Source organism: Hypanus sabinus, chromosome 16, assembly GCF_030144855.1.
Source record: "Hypanus sabinus isolate sHypSab1 chromosome 16, sHypSab1.hap1, whole genome shotgun sequence".
NCBI classification, from domain to species: Eukaryota; Metazoa; Chordata; class Chondrichthyes; order Myliobatiformes; family Dasyatidae; genus Hypanus; species Hypanus sabinus.
The window spans coordinates 61245070-61264742 of NC_082721.1; the positions used below are offsets into that span (position 1 = coordinate 61245070).

General features: G+C 42.3%; 1 protein-coding gene across 3 annotated transcripts in view; it reads left to right on the top strand.

Annotated features, from left to right (window-relative positions):
• LOC132406356 (zinc finger SWIM domain-containing protein 5-like) overlaps positions 1-19465 on the top strand; it is a 103138-nt gene extending 83673 nt beyond the window's left edge. For all 3 annotated transcript variants that reach the window (XM_059991907.1, XM_059991908.1, XM_059991909.1), the window contains 5 exons: positions 3607-3742; positions 6638-6795; positions 13602-13765; positions 14489-14570; positions 16482-19465. In XM_059991907.1, the coding sequence (XP_059847890.1) occupies positions 3607-3742; positions 6638-6795; positions 13602-13765; positions 14489-14570; positions 16482-17344 (1403 nt within the window). In that variant the 3' untranslated portion in view covers positions 17345-19465. The remainder of the gene's footprint in view (positions 1-3606; positions 3743-6637; positions 6796-13601; positions 13766-14488; positions 14571-16481) is intronic.
• Positions 19466-19673: the final 208 nt, after the last annotated feature.

The window sequence follows — 19673 nt, forward strand, 5'->3', positions numbered from 1 at the left end:
CCATAATTTCCAAGGCCTTGAATAAAAAGGGCATATTTGGAAGAGTGGCAAGGAAAAAGCTCTTTTTAAAAAAAAAACCAACATACTTGCGAAAGGCTTTGTAAACCGTCACTGTAAAGTTACTGTTAAGATGTGGAAGGTCTTGTGACCAGATGAGACTAAATGGAATTTTTTGGCCTCAACACTAAGTGGTATGTGTGCATCAGCTAGGTAACACCCATCCCTACTGTAAAGTATGGTGGAAGTAGCATCATGCTATGTGGGGATGCTTTTCAGCAGCAGAGACTGGGAACATGGTTAGGATTGATGGGAAGATGAATGCTACTAAATACAGAGAGATCCTGGATTAAAAACCTGCTAGCCTCTGCCAAAAAGCTTAAACTGGGGAGGAAATTATTTTTTTCAGCAGGACAACAGCTCAAAGCACACTGCCAAAGCAACCATGGAGTGGCTTCAAATGAAGAAAATTGATGTCTTTGAGTGGCCCAGTCAAAATCCTGACCTTGGCCCAATCGAACATCTCTAGTAAAACCTCAAGATTGCTATCCACTGCCATTCCCTGACTAACCAGGCACACCTTGAGCAATTTTGCAAGGGAGAATGGACAAATCTTGCTCCATAATATTGTGCAAAGCTAGTAGACTTGTTCAGCAAGTCTACTGGCTGTAATGGCTGCAAGAGGTGTTTTAAACAAGCACTGAGTAAAGTACTTTTGAACTGCTAACATTTGAGTTTTTAGTTTTTAAATGCTTTACAATTTTCCTTGTTTTTTGTTCTTTACTGTGGAAAATGGAGCATGTGATTCACAAAGAAAAATTCTCCGTTAAACTGATCAAAATCCCTGGTTGTAACGTTTATTTATGTGAACAAAGGGTTGGGGGCCGAATACTTTTACGTATGTAATAGGTGTAGGCCATCTGGCCCATCGAGCCTGCTCTGGCATTCTTTAAGATCATTGCTTTTCTGGCTGTAGACCCATGTGTACCAACCTGCCTTTTTTCGCCAATAATCTTTCATTCCCTTGCTACGAATTGAATTGACTTTATTTCTTACATCCTTCACATACATGAGGAGTAAAAATCTTTACGTTACGTCTCCATCTAAATGTGCAATCATAGTAATTTATAATAAATAGAACAGTCAATGTTATTTAGAGTACACTTAAATCAGCATGAGTTCATCAGTCTGATGGCCTGGTGTAAGAAGCTATCCCAGAGTCTGTTGGTACCGTTGCTGTGGTACTGTTGCCCAGATGGTGGCAGCTGGAACAGATTGTGGTTTGGGTGAATGATCCTAAGGGCCCCTTTTACACACCTGTCCTTGTAAATGTCCTGAATCATGGGAAGTTCGCAACTACAGATGCGCTGGGCTGTCTGCACCACTCTCCGCAAGAGTCCTGCGATTAAAGGAGGTACAGTTCCCATACCAGGCTGTAATGCAGCCAGTCAGGATGCTCTCAGTTGTGCCCCTGTAGCGAATTCTTGGAATTTGTGGGTGTATATCAAACTTCCTCAACCGTCTAGGGTGCCTCAACCATTTAGGGTGAAAGAGGTGCTGTTGTGCCTTTTTCACCACACAACTAGTGTGTACAGACCACATGAGGTCCTCAGTGATGTGGATGCCAAGGAACTTGAAGCTGTTTACCCTCTCAACCCCAGATCCATTGATGTCAATAGGGGTTAGCCCGCCTCCATTCCTCCTGTAATCCACAACCAGCTCCTTTGTTTTTGGGACATTAAGGGAGAGGTTTACTCTTGACATTGCTGTGTCAGAGAGATGATTTCTTTCCTGTAGGCCACCTCGTTATTGTTTGAGATGAGGCCAATCAATATAATGTTGTCAGCAAATTTAATTAACAGATTAGAGCTATGGGTAATACAGTCGTCCAAGAATTTGTTTTAAATATATCTGTATTAGGTAAGCCTATAGACTCCTGGGCTATTATTCTTCAATATATTGCTTGTGGAAGTGGTGGGTGTGGGTTCAATTGCAATAGTGGTCACCAACCTTTTGAAGCCCAAGATCCCCTACTTTAGCCTTAATGAAAGGCAAGATTGACTCCAAATCAATTAGTTACATGCATGCATACCGGGGCAGAAAAGACTGGAAGTAAAACCCCGCAACCCGGAAGTAGAAATAATGTATAAACACCAGGGATACCACCTTTCTTTGCACCGCGGACCAGTTTAATATTGACAATATTCTTGCGGACCGGCTGACGGGGGTGGGGGGGGGGGGTGTGTTAAACATGACGGGAATACAGCAATACTCAAAGCAGGTTCCTTATTTCCATTCTATTCCGCAAATTACTTTACATGGCTCTCAGCACTTACCTGCTGTCCCGCTTGCTCACGTTTTTTCTGCTGGAAAAAAAAACTCAGCGGGTTTGACTTTAAGTACGGGGTGCTTGGACTCAAGGTACCGAAGCAGGTTTGAGGGCTTCATTGCCTCATTAGACAGTCTCCATGCCCGAGCTCCAGCCTCCTGCCCGCCCGGCAGCGCCAGGCACCTTGGCCAGTTACGTCTGTTCCCGTACCGGGGCTGCGGCGATCACAGTCCGGAGAGAGCGACCGACCGAGTAAGGAGTGCGACAGGATGTGCGCCTGCTCCCCCCCTTGTAGGATCTATCAGCCGACAAAAGTTTGTTTCAGTCAATCGCAGCGCAGTAGCTGCTCTGCTACTTACGAAACCCTGAGTCCGAATTAGGTCGCCTGTGAATATTTTAGCACCGGGTTCCCCCCGTGTGCTAAACAAGTTTAGAGGCGGCGCCCATCTGTCCGCGCTCCAAGCCGTTAGCAATGGCACTTCTTGCCAGCCGCGTGAGGTGGCCGGTTACCCGAGGCCAACCAGTGATCCCTGACACGGTTGGGTAATGACCTCGTGTGGGTTCAAGTTCAACAGTGAGCCTGACAGAGAATGAGGAAAGGTGCAGCTGACTCATATTGTTTCCTTGCAGCCCAGTGGTTGGGGACCAGCATGTGGTGGAGAGCTACAGGCATGTGCACTGGGCAGAAAGAACGGAACTAAAACCCTGCAACCCGGAAACAATCTCTCAACAGTATTTGTGTATTCTTTTTTTTCCTTTGGAATCTACTGGGAAAGTCTCGAAGATCGACTAGTTCAATTGCAATCGGCGGGTTGGCGACCACTAAATTGCAACATTTAAGAGAAATTTGGATAAATACAGGGATGGGAGGGGTACGGATGACTAGTGGAGGTGTGGGTCAATGGGACTAGAGGCAATAAGTTTGGTATGGACAATGGGCAGAAGGGCCTGTTTCTATGCTGTAGTGTTCTATGATTATGTATTTTAGATAAGTTATCGGACGAGCCCCCTTTTGTTATTGATATGTATTTTCTGTGCAGGATCACTAGATAGGAGTTGGAATGGAAATGTTTCCCTCCTAACTCCAGACCAAGATTGCTGAAATCAAATGTGTTCTATTAATGCCATAGTTCAAATGTGAGACCCAGGAATTAAATCATCCAGATTCATGTAGCAAACTATTAGAAATGTACATAGGAGTTGTGGTTCTTGTTATATTGGACAATTGTCAACATCTTTCAGAGATAATGGCACTAAAATTTGTCCTTTTTTTTTCCAAGGAGGTCCATTTAGTGGCCTGGGAGAAGTTGTCCACAGAGAGAGTGTACCCATGCACACCTTTGCAAGATACCTGTTCAAAGCACTCCTGCTTCATGACCCTGATTTGGCATACAAGGTGGCTTTAAGAGCAATGAGGTGGGTGAAACACTTGAACATTACGACTCATTAAACATTTAATAGTTGTATCTCATCCCATTTCTCCCCCCCCCCCCCCCCCAATTTGTATTTCATTTCAGGAGATCAAATTGAAAGAGAATACGAAACTCTGCAACAAATCTTGTGATATAGCACTAGTACAGAAATGTGGGCTTTGTTTACACAAGGGCAGTTACTATATTTAATTTACAGAATTGGAACCAGTTTTAGTTTGTGCTGCATTGTTTTACAGCCACAAAGTTAACAAACTTCACAACATGCCAGTGATATTGAACCTGATTTTGATTGTGCGGCTGGCTCACCTAGCCCGCTTTGTGAGATCCACTACACTTATATGGAGAGGACATAGCTTTAGGTGATTGGAGGAATGATCAGAAGACATGGGAGCAGCATTAATCCATTCAGCCCATTGAGTCTGCTCCGCCAGTCCATCATGGCTGATTTATTATCACTTTCATCTCCATTCTTCTGCCTTCTCCCTTAAACTTTGGCCTTGCTAATCAAAAACCTGTCAACCTCTGCTTTAAGTATACCCATGACTTTGCCTCCACAGTACTCTGTGGCAATGAATTCCACAGATTCATAACCCTCTGGCTAAAGAAGTTCGTCCATCTATTTTAAAAGGGATGTCCTTGCATGCTGAGGCTGTGCCCTCTGGTCCTAGACTGCTCCACTAGAGGAAACATCCTCTCCATGTACACTCTGTCCACATCTTTCAATATTCAATCAGGTTCAGTGAGATCCTCCATTCATTTAAATCCTAGCAAGTACAGACCCAGAGCTTTCAAATGCTCTTTGTAGGTTATCTCTTTCATTTTCTCATCCTCAAAACTCCTTTGGACCCTCTCCTAAGTCACCACATCGTTTAGATAAGGGGCCCAAAACTGCTGTCACTATTCCAAGTGTGGTCTGACTTTATAAAGCCTCAAAATATCAGAGGATGCTAGAGGTAGGGTTTTATTACACAGTGGTGAGTACATGGACAGCCCTACTAGGGGTGGTGGTTGGCAGATACTTTGGGTACATTTATGAAACTCTTAGATAGGCACAGGGTAGAAAAATGGAGGGCTAAGTAGAAAGGAAGATTTAGATTGTGCTTGGAATAGGGTGAAAGGTTAGCACAGCAGTGAGAGCTGAAGGGACTGTGCTATAATGTTCTATAAAGAAAAGGGGTTTCCATGCATTAGCTATCTCAGTGCTATTCTGCACTATTTTTAAGTGAAACGCTTTAACAGTGACTCATTGCTGCAGTGCTCCACTCTCCACTTCCCACTTGTTACCTGCGGTTTGTTACACTGTATACACCGAAGTGTGACGCGATTAAAGAGACCCTTCATGACCCACTTTGACATCCATTGTGGTAAGCCCAAGCTCTCGTATCAATAGGCTGTGGGCTGATGAGATGAGGGGTAACTTCTCTCACAATGCTGCTTATCTTTACGTCAGTTCCCTTGCTTGGCTGCCTGAGCAAGAGAAGTTCTGTAACCACAGACCCAGTTAAATAATCCAGGAGGCTTCCCTCTGTAAACCACTTTTCTTCCAGAGAGCTGTCTCAAAAATGTTTTCCTTCTATTGATCAGTATTCTGGTTGGTTGAATGTTCTTATGAAGGCCTTACACTTGTCTTACACAGTCCTGACTTTATAGTATTGCAAAAATTATACAACATGAGCAATCCCATTTAGCCCTCCTTCTTTGCAGGCTTTTAACCCTTAAAAAGCCAAATTTTATTCCTTCATGCAAGTGCACCTGAATGTGATGTTTGTTTCAAATGTTTAAGAACATGTATTTTGAAAAAGTGGGCTGTAAAATTTAAAGATATGCAGAACAAGCGTTACTATGTGGTAGCACAATGAGCATCTGGGCAGTGGTGGAATCCGATAGAATAGTGGCGCTTATGAATGGAGGTATATTGATGTGTCTGTCATGTTGCCACAGTAAGTTTTTCATTACACCTCTTCATACACTCAGTGCTCACTTTTTTGGGTACCTCCTGTACTTAATAAGTTGCCTCTGAGTGTGCACTTGCACATATGACAGTAGACTTTTGAATTTGTGCAGGTAGAAGATACTTAATTTAATCTTGCAATGTGTTCAGTGCAATCATGGGCTGATGGGCCTTTTCCTGTGCTGTTTCATCTTCTATAAATTCCTTTGCCATTTTGCTTTAAATTTGACACAAGTTTTTTTTTCTAGTTTTCTCCTCGCTCAAATAATGTAAAACTTCTGGTATTTCAAAAAATTTGATTAGATCACACTGTAGGCTCCTCTCCAAGAAGAGCCCACTCTTGTTTTCCCTTTCCTGAAGGGGAAAAAGATAAGAACTGAGCTTTAAGACTGTTCCCTGGGGTTTTAAATGTGCTATCCCAAATAATTTTCAGTACTTCAAAATCCCTCTATTATTATAATCCCTCTATCCCTTTATTAGTCTTAACAAAGAGGGTATTAACCTATCATTCTTGAAAGTCGGGTGGTAAATGCAAGAGAATAACAGTACCTCTGTTATCTCTAAAATGGGTGGAGGGGTAGGTAGTGTTGAGGAAGAAGGGAATCTTCAGAAATATGTGGACAGATTGGGAGAATGAGATTGGGTTTCATTTCATCATTAATTCCATTGATAATAACTCCACTGCTCTGTACTTGTTAATAATGCAAATATGTGTATATAACCAGATACAGAAAAACTAATTTTATTGGAGTGAATTGCTGAGTGGTTTAAATATTTAACTATTATGCATACAAGAATATATGCATTCCCCAGTTTTGCTCCAAAGTTGATTGTCATTGAAGTTCACTTACAAACCAATTGTTGAATGTCAGATGTTGTGTTTATAATGAAATTGGCCTTTTCCTAACTTTCTTATCCTTCCTGCAGATTGCCAGTGCTGGAATCAATGGCACCAGCTGGCGATGGTTCTCACCCACATCTGGTCGCATTGGTAGATCCTAGTCGTTACCCACGTTGGTTCATCCTCGGGCACCTTGAAACACAGCAGTGTGAGCTGGCATCCACTATGCTAACAGCTGCAAAAGGTACAGATTGGCTTTTGTTTTAAGCTGCTTGATTTGCTACTGTGATTGTAATTGCTGGAAGAAAAATGCCTGTATAACCTGTTCTCATAACAGCAACTTATTTGGGAATGAATGGGGAGTGCTTGTAAAAGAACTGTATAGGCCCTTTAGTCCTTTAGTCCTTTCCACCTACTTCAAAGATCAATCTAACCCTTCCCACATACATAGTCTTTCATTTTTCTATCATCTATCTGTCTTAAGTTTCCTGAATGTCCTTCATATATCTGCCTCCAACACGACCCCTGGCTGGGTGTTCCACACACCAACCTTTCTGTACCTTTTAAAATAAATAACTACATCTGCCCCTGAAATCCCCCATATATTTTCCCCCAATCACTTTTCCCCCAATATGCTTCCTCATATTGGTCCTATGCTCCTTGAGAAAAATTCTCTGGATGAAGCTGTTGCTCTGTATTTCTCCAGAAGGAGAAAGGAAGAAATTGGGATTATCATGCTGCGCCAACCTTTTAACCTACTCTAAAATCAATATAAAGCAACACACATGAAATGCTGGTGGAACACAGCAGACCAGGCAGCATCTATAGGAAGAAGCACCCACCACAGCCCTCCACTTTTTTTTAATCATCTTTGTGTTTTTATCTAATAGTTTCTCAAATGTCCCGGATGTATCTGCCTCTACCACCACTCCTGACAGGGTGTTCCATACACCTACCAGTCTGTTTTTAAAAAAAAATATAGAATTCTCCAGTCTTTTCTCCAATCACCTCAAATTTAAAGCACCAAACTTGGGGGGGGGGGGTGGGCGGGGAGGGAAATAAAATAGAAAGTAAACTAATTTGCAATTTTGAATAGGAAGGCCTTGTGTTGAACCATTCTGATGTATGGGCCTTTTTGAGATGCTGGCTTGTAATCAAATACTGACTGTTTTAAGCATGGCTTTGCTTTGGAAGATGGTGTTTATTTAAATCTTAACATGAAAATTTATATAAAATTTGGTTAAAACATGAGATTGTGCAGATGCTGAACATCCACAGCATCACATGCAAAATGTGGGAGAAACTCAGCAGGTCAGACAGCATCTATGAAAGTGAATAAACAGTTGATGACTGGTTCTTTTCCCCCTTCCTTTCCAGTTCTGATGAAAAGTCGACATTTCAGAACCAAACAGTTTATTCACTTCCATAGAAGCTGCGTGACCTGTCGAGTTAGAAACATAGAAAACCTACAGCACAATACAGGCCCTTCGGCCCACAATATTCTGCCGAACATGTCCCTGCCTTAGAAATTACTCGGGTTACCCATAGCACTCTATTATTCTAAGCTCCATGTACCTATTCAAAAGTCTCTTAAAAGACCCTATCGTGTCCGCCTCTACCACCGTTGCCGGCAGTCCATTCCACGCACTCACCACTCTATGTTAATAAATAAGTAAAAGTAACACAACAACAGCTTACCCCTGACATCTCCTCCTGTACCTGTTCCCAAGCACCTTAAACCTGTGCCCTCTTGTGGCAACCATTTCAACCCTGGGAAAAAGCCTCTGACTATCTACACGATCAATGCATCTTATCATCTTATACACCTCTATCAAGTCACTTCTCATCCTCTGCCACTCAAAGGAGAAAAGGCCAAGTTACTCAACCTATCCTCATAAGATATGCTCCCCAATCCAGGCAACATCCTTGTAGATCTCCTCTGCACCCTTTCTATGGCTTACACATCCTTCCTGTAGTGAAGTGGCCAGAGCTGAGCACGGTACTCCAAGTGGGGTCTGTCCGGGGTCCTGTATAGCTGCAACATTACCTCTCGGCTCCTAAATTCAATTCCACGATTGATGAAGGCCAATACACCGTATGCCTTCTTAACCGCAGAGTCAACCTGCGCAGCTGCTTTGAGCATCCCATGGACTCGGACCCCAAGATTCCTCTGATCCTCCACACTGCCAAGTGTCTTACCGTTAGTACTGTATCCTGCCATCATATTTGACCTACCAAAATGAACCACTTCATATTTATCTGGGTCGAACTCCATCTGCCACTTCTCAGCCCAGTTTTGCATCCTATCGATGTCCTGCTGTAACGTCTGACAGCCCTCCACACTATCCACAACACCTCCAACCTTTGTGTCATCAGCAAAGTTACTAACCCATCCCTCCACTTCCTCATTCACGTCATTTATAAAAATCACAAAGAGAAGGGGTCCCAGAACAGATCCCTGAGGCACTCCACTGGTGACTGACCTCCATGCAGAATATGGCCTGTCTACAATCACTCTCTGCCTTCTGTGGGCCAGCCAGTTCTGGATCCACAAAGCAAAGTTCCCTTGGATCCCATGCCTCCTTACTATCTCAATAAGCCTTGCATGGGGTACCTTATCAAATGCCTTGCTCTAATCCATATACACTACATTGTTCCTTCAGTATTCTGCGTATTGCATAAAATTTAGCTTTGTCACTTACAATGAAACATACAAAATATTGTTCTGTGTCGATGACCAACACAGTCTGAGGTTCCAACATAGCATGCCCAAAATTTATTAAACCTAGCCCATACATTTTTGGGTGGGTGGGAGGAAACCCACGCGGTCACAGGAAGAATGTACAAACTCCTTACAAGCAGCGGTGGGAGTCAAACCCTGACACTGGGACTGTGAAGTGTTACATTAACTGATACGCTACAGTACCATTTTATACATACATTGGTAACAACATTCTAAGCCAACCTGGCTCAATGCAGGAATAAACTTCTTATCAGTGAGTTCCTATGGTCTACAATGCCTTCATGGATCTTGACCACTAGTTTTAGCAATATGAAAATCCTACAATCATAGGAAATTTGCAGAAGGAAACTATTGGGCCAATGTCAGTTGAGAAAGAGCTCTTCAGCTTAATCCCATGTTTCGTCACTAGTTTTGTTCTTTGCTAGTTGCAGTTGTTGGCAGTTTAAAAGTCAAAGTTTCCATCTCTCACACTTTCTCTAGAGTTGGAGCCGTACCATCTAATAGTGAAAACGTTGTCCCTCATCTTCAGTCATCCTACCACTTAACTCTTAGTAGATGGGTTGAAAACCAGGGTACGTAGGGAAATAAGTTTGTATATTTAACATTATTTGCATCAAAATTTTAAAGTATTCCAAATCTGAAGGAAAATAAACTTATCCTTCAAGTCTGTCTGCTTCATCTCCAGTAGAAGTGCATCTACCTGTAGTGTGGTGTCACCATGTTACAGGAGAGATCGAGCTGTTGGCTGTTTAGTGTCTCCTGTAACTTGCGCAGAACTTCCCTATTCAGTTTGGGTCTTGTTCGGTGGAGAAGGACCACAGTTCTGGGTTCTTGTGCTACTAGGGAGGGAGAAACCAGGTTGGGTGAGGAAGCCTGTCAGTTATTGTACCACCCCAGAGGGCCATGTGAGTGGCCACAAGCCTTTTGGTTCAAAGGCATGTAATAGAACTCTACTGAAAGCATTGTCTGTGAATGTAAGAATGGAAAGGTATTGTATGGTTAGTTTTCTAAATTTTTATGGTGAAGTTTGCTTTGATGTTAAAGAAAAGTTATACGGCTGGTGGCATAATGACGTCAGCGCTGGACTTCGGGGCGAGAGATCCCGAGTTCGAATCCGGCCGGCTCCCTTGCACACTGTCCATCCGTGCCTGGGTTGAGTGTTGAGCTAGCAACTTGACCTCGTTTTTAAAAAAAAAACCAAAGCAATCACCAAAAAGATCGGTGCAAAAAGCTTGACTCCATTAGGAGTTAAGGATACGGACACACACAGACACACGCACACACAGTCATGCTTGCTGCCGGCATTGTTACAGTTCGTGCTAGCTCTTGCCTTCTGTTGTGACTGTAAACTTTTAGATGGTTCTCATTGCTTTCTTTATTCATAGACTGCTTAGGTAATAGTGCCATCAACTGAACCTAGGATTTCAACTAATTTTTAGTGTTTCTGACAAGTCATCATTTTTATAAATCTGGAGTGCCTTGATGATGTTCCTTATTCCACACAAGAAATTTAACCAATATTTGCTGATTCTGCATTTTAAAAGCAGAAGCTTAAAGTTACACTAATTATTGCACTGTTTCAGTTCAGCCGGTAGTTTTTCACTCATGGTTCTACTAACTTCAAAAAGCATAAAAACCAAGCTTGTTAATTTTAACATAACTGATTGCCATCGATAACTAGCTATATCCTTGGTAGATATCAGAATCAGATTTAATATTACTGACGTCATGAAATTTGTTTTGTGGCAGAATTACAGTGCAATATATAAAATATGCTATAAATAGCGAGGTAGTGTTTATGGGTTGTTCAGTGTCTATTCAGAAATCTGATGGAGGGAAAGAAGCTGTTCCTAAATATGGAAATATTTATAAGCATTTATTTCACAAGATTGTACACATTTCAAAGATGTACAGGTTAGTAAGTCACCAGGGAACATTCGTATGATTAGGTGACTGTTGGTCCAGAAAGGCCCATTAACATTCTGTATCTCTAAATAACAATAGCATTCATTTCTAGTGTTTCCCACTAAAAATGCATTTAGCTCAGAACTCCTGTTTTACAGAACTTGCTTTCATAACAATTACTGAAATTCACGGGTTTCCTACAGAGACAAGCCTGTGAAAACGTCAGCTGTGATGTTCCACTTCCACTTCATTTTTTTTTGCTACTTTCATATTCCTTTTTTCCCCTCAGAGGCCAACATGTAAAGCAGAAAAGGAGATTTCCTTTAAGTACATTTAAGCCAACAAATACTGTAGCATGATTTAAGGGTTGAACATTTGGTTTTGATTCCAAGGTGCATTGAGGTGGTCGTTGGTTACATACTGTATTTGTAGAAACTGGGGTCTGTGTGTATTTCACTTTGCACAATTTTGCATTTACCCAAATGCTAGGCTAGCCTTTCTGCCAGAGCTCCTTCAGATAGAGGATGCGATATAGCACCTTTGTCAGAAGGGGTAGCGTCTTTATAGATGAAAAGGGTGTGCCTCCCAGACGGTGTTTGCATGTTGTGTTCTACACTCAGTAGCCATGAATAAAGTAGCTGCTGAGTGCATCTTCGTGGTCTGCTGCTGTAGCCCATCCACTTCAAAGTTTGTGCACATTTAATAATGCTCTTCTGCACACCAATGTTGTAACTCATGGTTACTTTAGTTACTGTTGCCTTTTTTTTTGTCAGTCTGGCCATTCTCTGACCTTCTCACTTTTAGAGCCCACAGACTGCTGGATGTTTTCCACACCATGCTCTATAAACTCCAGAGACTTGTTCGTGAGATGCTCAATCCAGTCTGCTTGGCACCAACAATCATTCCATGGTTAAAATCACTTGGATCACATTTCTTTTTCCTTCTGTTGCTTAGCCTGAACAACAACTGAACCCTTGACGAAGGGTCTCGGCCTGAAACGTTGACAGTGCTTCTCCTTATAGATGCTGCCTGGCCTACTTGTGTTCCAGCATTTTGTGTGTGTTAACTGAACCCTTGACCATTTCTGTATGTTTTTTATGTATTGAGTTGCTGCCACATAATTGGGTAAATAGATATTTGCATTAATCAGCAGGTATACCCATTAAAGTAGTCACTGAGTCTATGTGCTATGCTTCTAATATCCTGCAGTATATGGAGAATATTCTGCTCACCAGATCTGTCATTCCAGTGGGAATCCTTTCCAGCCTATTAATTTCAATCAAATATTTATGCAGTGTTGTCACCATTTGATGGCAAATTCATACATTCAACATCTAATTTTGCAGGATCTTGTGAATTGAAAGCCCGACTAGCAAAGTGGTTAATAAACAGAAGGACTGGACTTCTGATCTAGATACTCAAATATCTAATGCAACATTTGGAAGTTTTATTTTAAAAATGTTAGTAAAGTAACTGAAATTACTGCTTTAAAATTCCCTTCCTTCTGGAAAGAAAACGTGGCTCTTTTGATAGTTTCTGATTAGATCACCAATACCATTGACTCTATACTGCCAATGAAGTCACCCAACAAGCCACCTTGGAGGGTATTTTAGGAATGGTGATAAATTCCTCCTTGACAGCAACAACCACACCTGCCAGTCATTTAACTAAATAAAAAAATATAATTATTCTTGCAGAAAACTGGTACCTCCACTGAACTAAGGTCTTCAGATTTTACAGTAATTGCTGCATGTCTGAATCTTTATCTTCTAGTCTTCAGTTTAATTAAAGAGATCACAGTAGGAGATGACAAAGGCAGGCACACTGACTATATTTAAATAACATTTGGATTGGTGCATGGTTAAGGGGTGGCACAATAGTGTAGAGGTTATTGCAATGCTATACAACACCAACTATAAGATCGGGGTTTGATTCCTGCTGCTGTCTGTAAGAAGTTTGTACATTCTTCCCATTACTGCACGTGTTTTCTCTGTGCTCCAGTTTCCTCCTTTATTCCAATGACTTACAAGTTAGAGTTTGTAAATCGTAGGCGTGCAATGTTGGCATCAGAAGCATGTTGATACTTGTGGACTGCCCCTAGCATGATCATCACTAATTTGATAAAAATGATGCATTTCACTGTGTTTTGATGTATATGTGACAAATAAAGCTTATCTAATCTAAACAATAGAGGGATATGGGCCAAACAAAGGAAAATGGGATTGACAGCATCAGTCAGCATGGACCATTTTTCATACTGTATTTCTCTAAATGACTTCCATTGCATCATGTGTTTAAAATATTCCATACCTAGAGACCTGGGTGGAAAACTGGGCTCGAGTTTTGGGCACTGAGCTATCTTTTTAACGGCTTGATCAATCTATTAATATTTCCTATTGCAGGAGACCCAAAGTGGCTGCGAGTGGTGTTGGAATCCATTCAGCAGAACATCCATTCTCCATCACTCATTTACAAGCTGGCACAGGATGCTTGCAAGACAGCAACACCTCCCAACTGTGCACCTGATATTACACTCCTCAATGTATCTCTGGAGCTGGGGCTACAGGTGAGATCTTAGCGTATTTACTAATGGTGTTTACGATAAACATGACATTCTGCAGGTGCTAGAAATCCAGAGTGAGATACAATGCTGGAGGAACTCAGCAGGTCAGGCAGCATCTAAGGAAAGGAATGTACAATTCATATTTTGGGTGGAATTCCTGATGAATATAATTGTTAATTTATTAATTGCAATTAATTGTTAATTGCTACTTTATAATTGTTAATTTTTTAACCATTAACCAAGTCTACCTGACCAACACACTACCGCATATTCCTAATACATGTTCATGTATCCGGCAAAGAAAGTTGATCCTTCATGAAGAGTCTCAACCAGAAGCATTGACTATTCATTCCTCTCCATAGAAGCTACCTGACCTGCTGAGTTCCCAGAACCTTGGTGTTGCTCTGGTGTTGCCAGAGTCTAACCAGCAACCTAAGCTGCGTGAACTTGTGGTATTGCTTTTAAGGAATGTAATAAAATGCCACATATCACATTGACTGTGAATGTAATGATGAAAGGCATTGCACAGTTTATTCTTGAGAATAATTATAATTATAATTTATAATTTTCGATTATGAATACATTTAATTTGATATTTAAAAAGAAGCTGTGTAATTGAAAGCCCACTCAATTGTTTCCAAACCCACTGTACTGGAACTTGTATCAATGTAACTATGTAGACGTTAGTCTGTAGAACGTTTTCACTGGAATGCATTCACCCTGCAGGTTATGAGGATGACACTATCGACCATGAATTGGCGGCGTCGTGAGATGGTTCGCTGGCTGGTGAGCTGTGCTACAGAAGTTGGTGAGAGTTCACAATGGAAGCATCTCCATCCTTCCCTGAAATGCCATAAAACACTAGCCTGCATGTCTTGCACAGAAGCAAAGTTGTGGGATTTGTTTTAATTCAAAGATATTTATGCATCTTAATATATGCAGGAAATGGAATCCGGTTTATTATTAAAGTATGTCATGAAATTTGTTTTGACGCAACAGTAAAGTGCAAAGAAGGAATAACAAGGTAGTATGAATTGACTGCTCAAAAATCTGATAGCGGAGGGAAGGAAGTTGTTCTACACTGCAATGCATTAGTACTCAGCATTAGTACTCAGTGAAATGCCAGAAATTTCTTTTTAAGGTAGTTTTGGCTGATTAACAGCCAGTACTGATTTGAATTGTGGAGCCCATGTTCTCGTTCCTCACTGACGCTGTGGCGAATTGTAATTCTTAGTCATGTTTAACCCAATTAACTTTGGATGTCCTTGCTCCTGAGATGGATGTTGCCTCTGAATCCATTTAGCTATGGATTAGAGGCAGCCATTTGATTCAGTGCTGGTTTGAGCCAAGTCTGCGCCAGCCTGGATACAGTACTGGAGGGAATGCTGAATGGGTAGACATTTGCTTGTGGATTATTCCAGAACTTAAAAGTTCAAAAAATTCTGTTATCAAAGTAGAAGTATGTTACCATATTCTACCTGGAGATTCAGTTTATTTGCAGGCATTCACAGTAGAAAAATAGAATAGAATCAATGAAAAAAAACTACACACAAACGAAGACTGGCAAACAACTGATGTGCAAAAGTTAACAAATTGCAAATAAAAAATAAATAAATACTACTGAGAGCATGAGTTATAGAGCCCTTGAAAGTGAGTCGGTAGGTTGTGGAATTAGTTCAGAGTTGAGGTGAGTGAAATTGTCCACACCAGTTCAAAAACCTCATGGTTGAAGAGTAATAACTACTACTGAACCTGGTGATATGGGACCTTAGGCTCCTGTACTTCCTGCCGGTGGTAGTGAGGAGAGAGTATGGCCTGGATGGTGGGTGTCATTGATGGATGCTGCTTTCTTGTGGCAGTGCTTATTGTAGATGTGCTCAATGATGGAGAAGGCTTTGACTGGGATGGACTGGGCTGAATCCAGCACTTTTTGTAGGCTTTTCCATTTTTGAGCTTTGGTGTTTCCTTATCAAGCTGCAATGCCACCAGTCAGAATATTCTCTACATAGAAGTTTGTCAAGGTTTTGAACCTATTTAAGTTTCCCCCCCTCCTGCCCTTTTTACTTGAACGCATATCAAAGATCAAATGTATGTGCTTGAAAGGCAGGGGGTTCCATTCTGGTATTGTAGCCAACAAATCCCTCATCCAGCACTTGCAGTGTTGTGTGAGAGATCTTGTTGGTGGTTGGGAAGCAAGTGGTGGGTGGTGAAATAGCTGCTGTCTTCTGAAGTAATAGGGTTGGCAAATTTCTACTGCCAGTTGACAGTGGGCCTCAAGAACTGTATAATCTTTGATGCCTGTGTCAGTTCTGACAAATGATGAAATTGCCAAAGGCAGTATCCATGGAGAGGAATAAATAGTTGACGTTTTGGGGTGAGACCCTTCATCAGGAATAAGGTGGGATAGGGGAAGGAGTATAAGCTGGCAGGTGAGACCAGATGAGGAGGTAGGTAGGTGGGGGAGGGGTGGGTTGAATTGAGAAGCTGGGATGTGATGGGTAGAAGAGGTAAAGGAGGAATCTGATAAGAGAGCGGACAATGGGAGAAAATGAAGGAAGTGGGAACCAGAGGGAGGTGATGTGATGGGCAGGTGAGGAGATGAGAGGGGTGCCAGAATGAGAAATGGAAAAGGAGTGGAGGTGAAGGAGGGAGTGAAATTACTGTAAGTTGGAGAAATGAAATTGCCTGCAATGTTTGAGTCCTACTCTTGCCTTTACAGGTGTTTGTGCCTTGATGAACATAATGCAGAATTGGTATTCTCTCTTCACTCCAACCGAGGCTACCACAATCGTAGCTGCCACGGTGACCTCCCATGCCACTGTCTTGCGCCTGAACCTGGACTATACCCAGCGCGAGGAGCTGGATAGTTGTGCCCGGACGGTTGCCCTCCAGTGTACAATGAAAGACCCTCAGAACTGCGCCCTGTCTGCCCTTACTCTGTGTGAGAAGAACCATGTGGCCTTCGAAACAGCGTACCAGATTGTTCTTGACTCGGCCTCCACGGGTATGAGCTACTCGCACTTGTTCACCATCGCTCGGTACATGGAGCACAGGGGCTTCCCCATCCGCGCCTACAAAATGGCCAGCCTGGCCCTGTCCCACCTCAGCGTAACTTACAACCAGGACACCCACCCAGCCATCACTGACGTGCTGTGGGCCTGTTCCCTGAGCCACTCACTGGGCAAGAATGAGCTGGCTGCCATAGTACCGTTGGTCATTAAGAGCGTGCAGTGTGCCCCCGTGTTGTCAGACATTCTGCGGAGGTGCACCATGTCTGCTCCTGGCCTGCCTGGCGTTCCTGGCCGACGGAATTCCGGCAAGCTCATGTCGACGGAAAAGGCCCCCCTTTGCCAGTTGCTCAACGCGACCATCGACGCCTACATTAGCACCACCCACTCACGTCTGACTCACATCAGCCCCCGCCACTACGGCGAGTTCATAGAGTTCCTCAGCAAGGCTCGGGAGACATTCCTGATGGCTCAGGATGGACACATACAATTTACGCAGTTCATAGACAACCTCAAACAGACTTACAAAGGCAAGAAGAAGCTCATGATGCTGGTTCGAGAGCGTTTTGGCTGAAGTTCAGGATTGTTCCTTTCCTTAGTCTTCCTTTGTTCTGGTGAACTCCTTTTTATTAATAGAGCCAAAATAACAAAGTCATTCCATGTGCACACTATTGGTGCAGCCATAAATAGGAACTGGTTGTGCCCCGGTCTGAGTCTCAGCAGGGCCTGAGTTTGGAACACTGCCTCTGCACCCTGCCAGACAGGGCTTACAGTTGCTGGAGTTAGGAATCTGGATGTTGTCTTCGGTGGGGATCAGACTGGAAAAGGAATACTAAACTAGCAAGGTGTGAGTTATCCCAACTAAGTGTCCCAAATCATTTCACAGACCCGAGGTTTCTTTGTGAAGATGTTCTATGGCAGTCCCTGTTTAGCAATGGTTGTACCTTGTTATTTTAGTGGGCAAGGGTAAAGTCATGAACTCTAAGGGTGGTTAAATGATTTACAACAGGATTGGCCCCTCCTTTGAGGGTATGATGTGATGGACTCATTGAGTGTTAAATGATTCTTTGCTTTCCTGTATGACACCAGTTTGGTCAGACCTGTTTGACTCCCACTTCCTGCCCTAGCCCCACTCTCCACCCCTCCAACACAAACCTCGGTGTGCCATAGCTAGTAAGCTGCCTGTGTGTTAATGCTGTTGCTGCTTTGATAGCTCCCAATCTTGAAACCATCCAGCAAAGACCAGCGCTGGAGATGAGGCTGATCTTACACAGGTTCAGTTAAAGAGAGCTCTCCAGAAATTATAGTTCAGAGTTAGAGGGAGGAGTGGAGTTTTGGATTTGTCTCTCACTCCCTTGTGATCTATCTCAATAGGTGATGTTGACATTTGGTGCCAAAAAATGGGAGTGTTCTATTCCCAAGCAACACCTTTTCCCACAGTTTCACTCACTATCAGTATTTTTAAATGTTCCTCAAGATTCAACCCTCTTTGCATTTTGCTTGAATTTGTTTTTAACAACTGGAATGCCTTTAAGTTACATCCTATCGTAATGCTTCCTGTTCAAGCTGCGTGAGGGCCAGTAAATCCTTTTCCCAGCCTAACCACTTACAAGTGTGATCAGTAAGTGAAACGGGGCAGTAACATATAACTGAACCAGCAAATACTGTTCACAACAGGATAGTGTCATGCTGAGAAGTCGTAACTATTTTTGTTCTTGCCCAACTCGCTAGTTAAAGAGCAAACACGAGGAAATCTGCAGCTGCTGAAAATTCAAGCAACAACACACACAAAATGCTGGTGGAACACAGCAGGCCAGGCAGCATCTATAGGGAGAAGTGCTGTAGACGTTTCGGGCCGAGTCTTGACGAAGGGTCTTGGCCCAAAATGTCGACAGCGCTTCTCCCTATAGATGCTGCCTGGCCTGCTGTGTTCCACCAGCATTTTGTGTGTGTTGTCGCTAGTTAAAGGTTATTTTTTTTTCTCTCGTGTTCTGCCCTCTTCTGAAAAATTTTTGGAGCAATCTTAATATTTTTAAGCTAAATTATGCTGTAAATTTAACTTGCTCTGCTGGAATACTCTTGTCAGAAACACTGTGGTAGTTAAAATATTTGTGGAGAAAACACCCTTGGTAATCTTTGCTGTACACTTGGTACAGGGAACCTCTTCCCTTTGTGGTAATTTTTTTTAATTTACAAGTTGACACCGACCAAAAAAAACTTGGAGGCCCTAGTGAATTACCACATGTAACGTACTATACCAAATCTTCTGATGTATACCTCCTTCCAACACTTTCTCTCTTGTCTCTCTCTCTTGCCAACAATCTCCTGCCAAACTTGAATTTTGAAAAGGAAGAAGATAACTTAAGCCATTCTGATCAGGCGAGTGTTTTTTTTTGTAAACCTGTGTGTGCTGTGACTGAGCCCATTCTCAGGGAAGAAGAAAATGCTTTGTAAATAGTATTTTATTTGTCAAATTAATATGAAAAAAGTTAAAACCTTTAATTTATGAAATAAGTGTAATATAGTACTTGAATTCCTTTTGTGGGCAAGCAGATTGTCATCTTTAAATTTTTTGATGTATTGCACAGCTGTAGGGTTAAGCTTAAAACAGCTGCTGGTCAGTTTAATTGCTCTTGCTTTTTGTACAGTGTATCCTCAATTTTTTGTTAAATATTTATTAAAGTTTGTAAATGGTTTCACTGTTCAGAAATAACCTATTAAGATGAATTTCTGTGTGTTTGTTCATTTGTCACTTCACTGAAGTGTGTGCAGGAAATCAGCTGTTCATCGAGTAACACACAAAATGCCAGAGGAACTCAGCAGGTCAGGCAGCATCTATTGAGGGGCATAAGCACTTTTGGGCCTGAGTCTACATGGCGCAGAGCGCCAACATACCTGTCCAC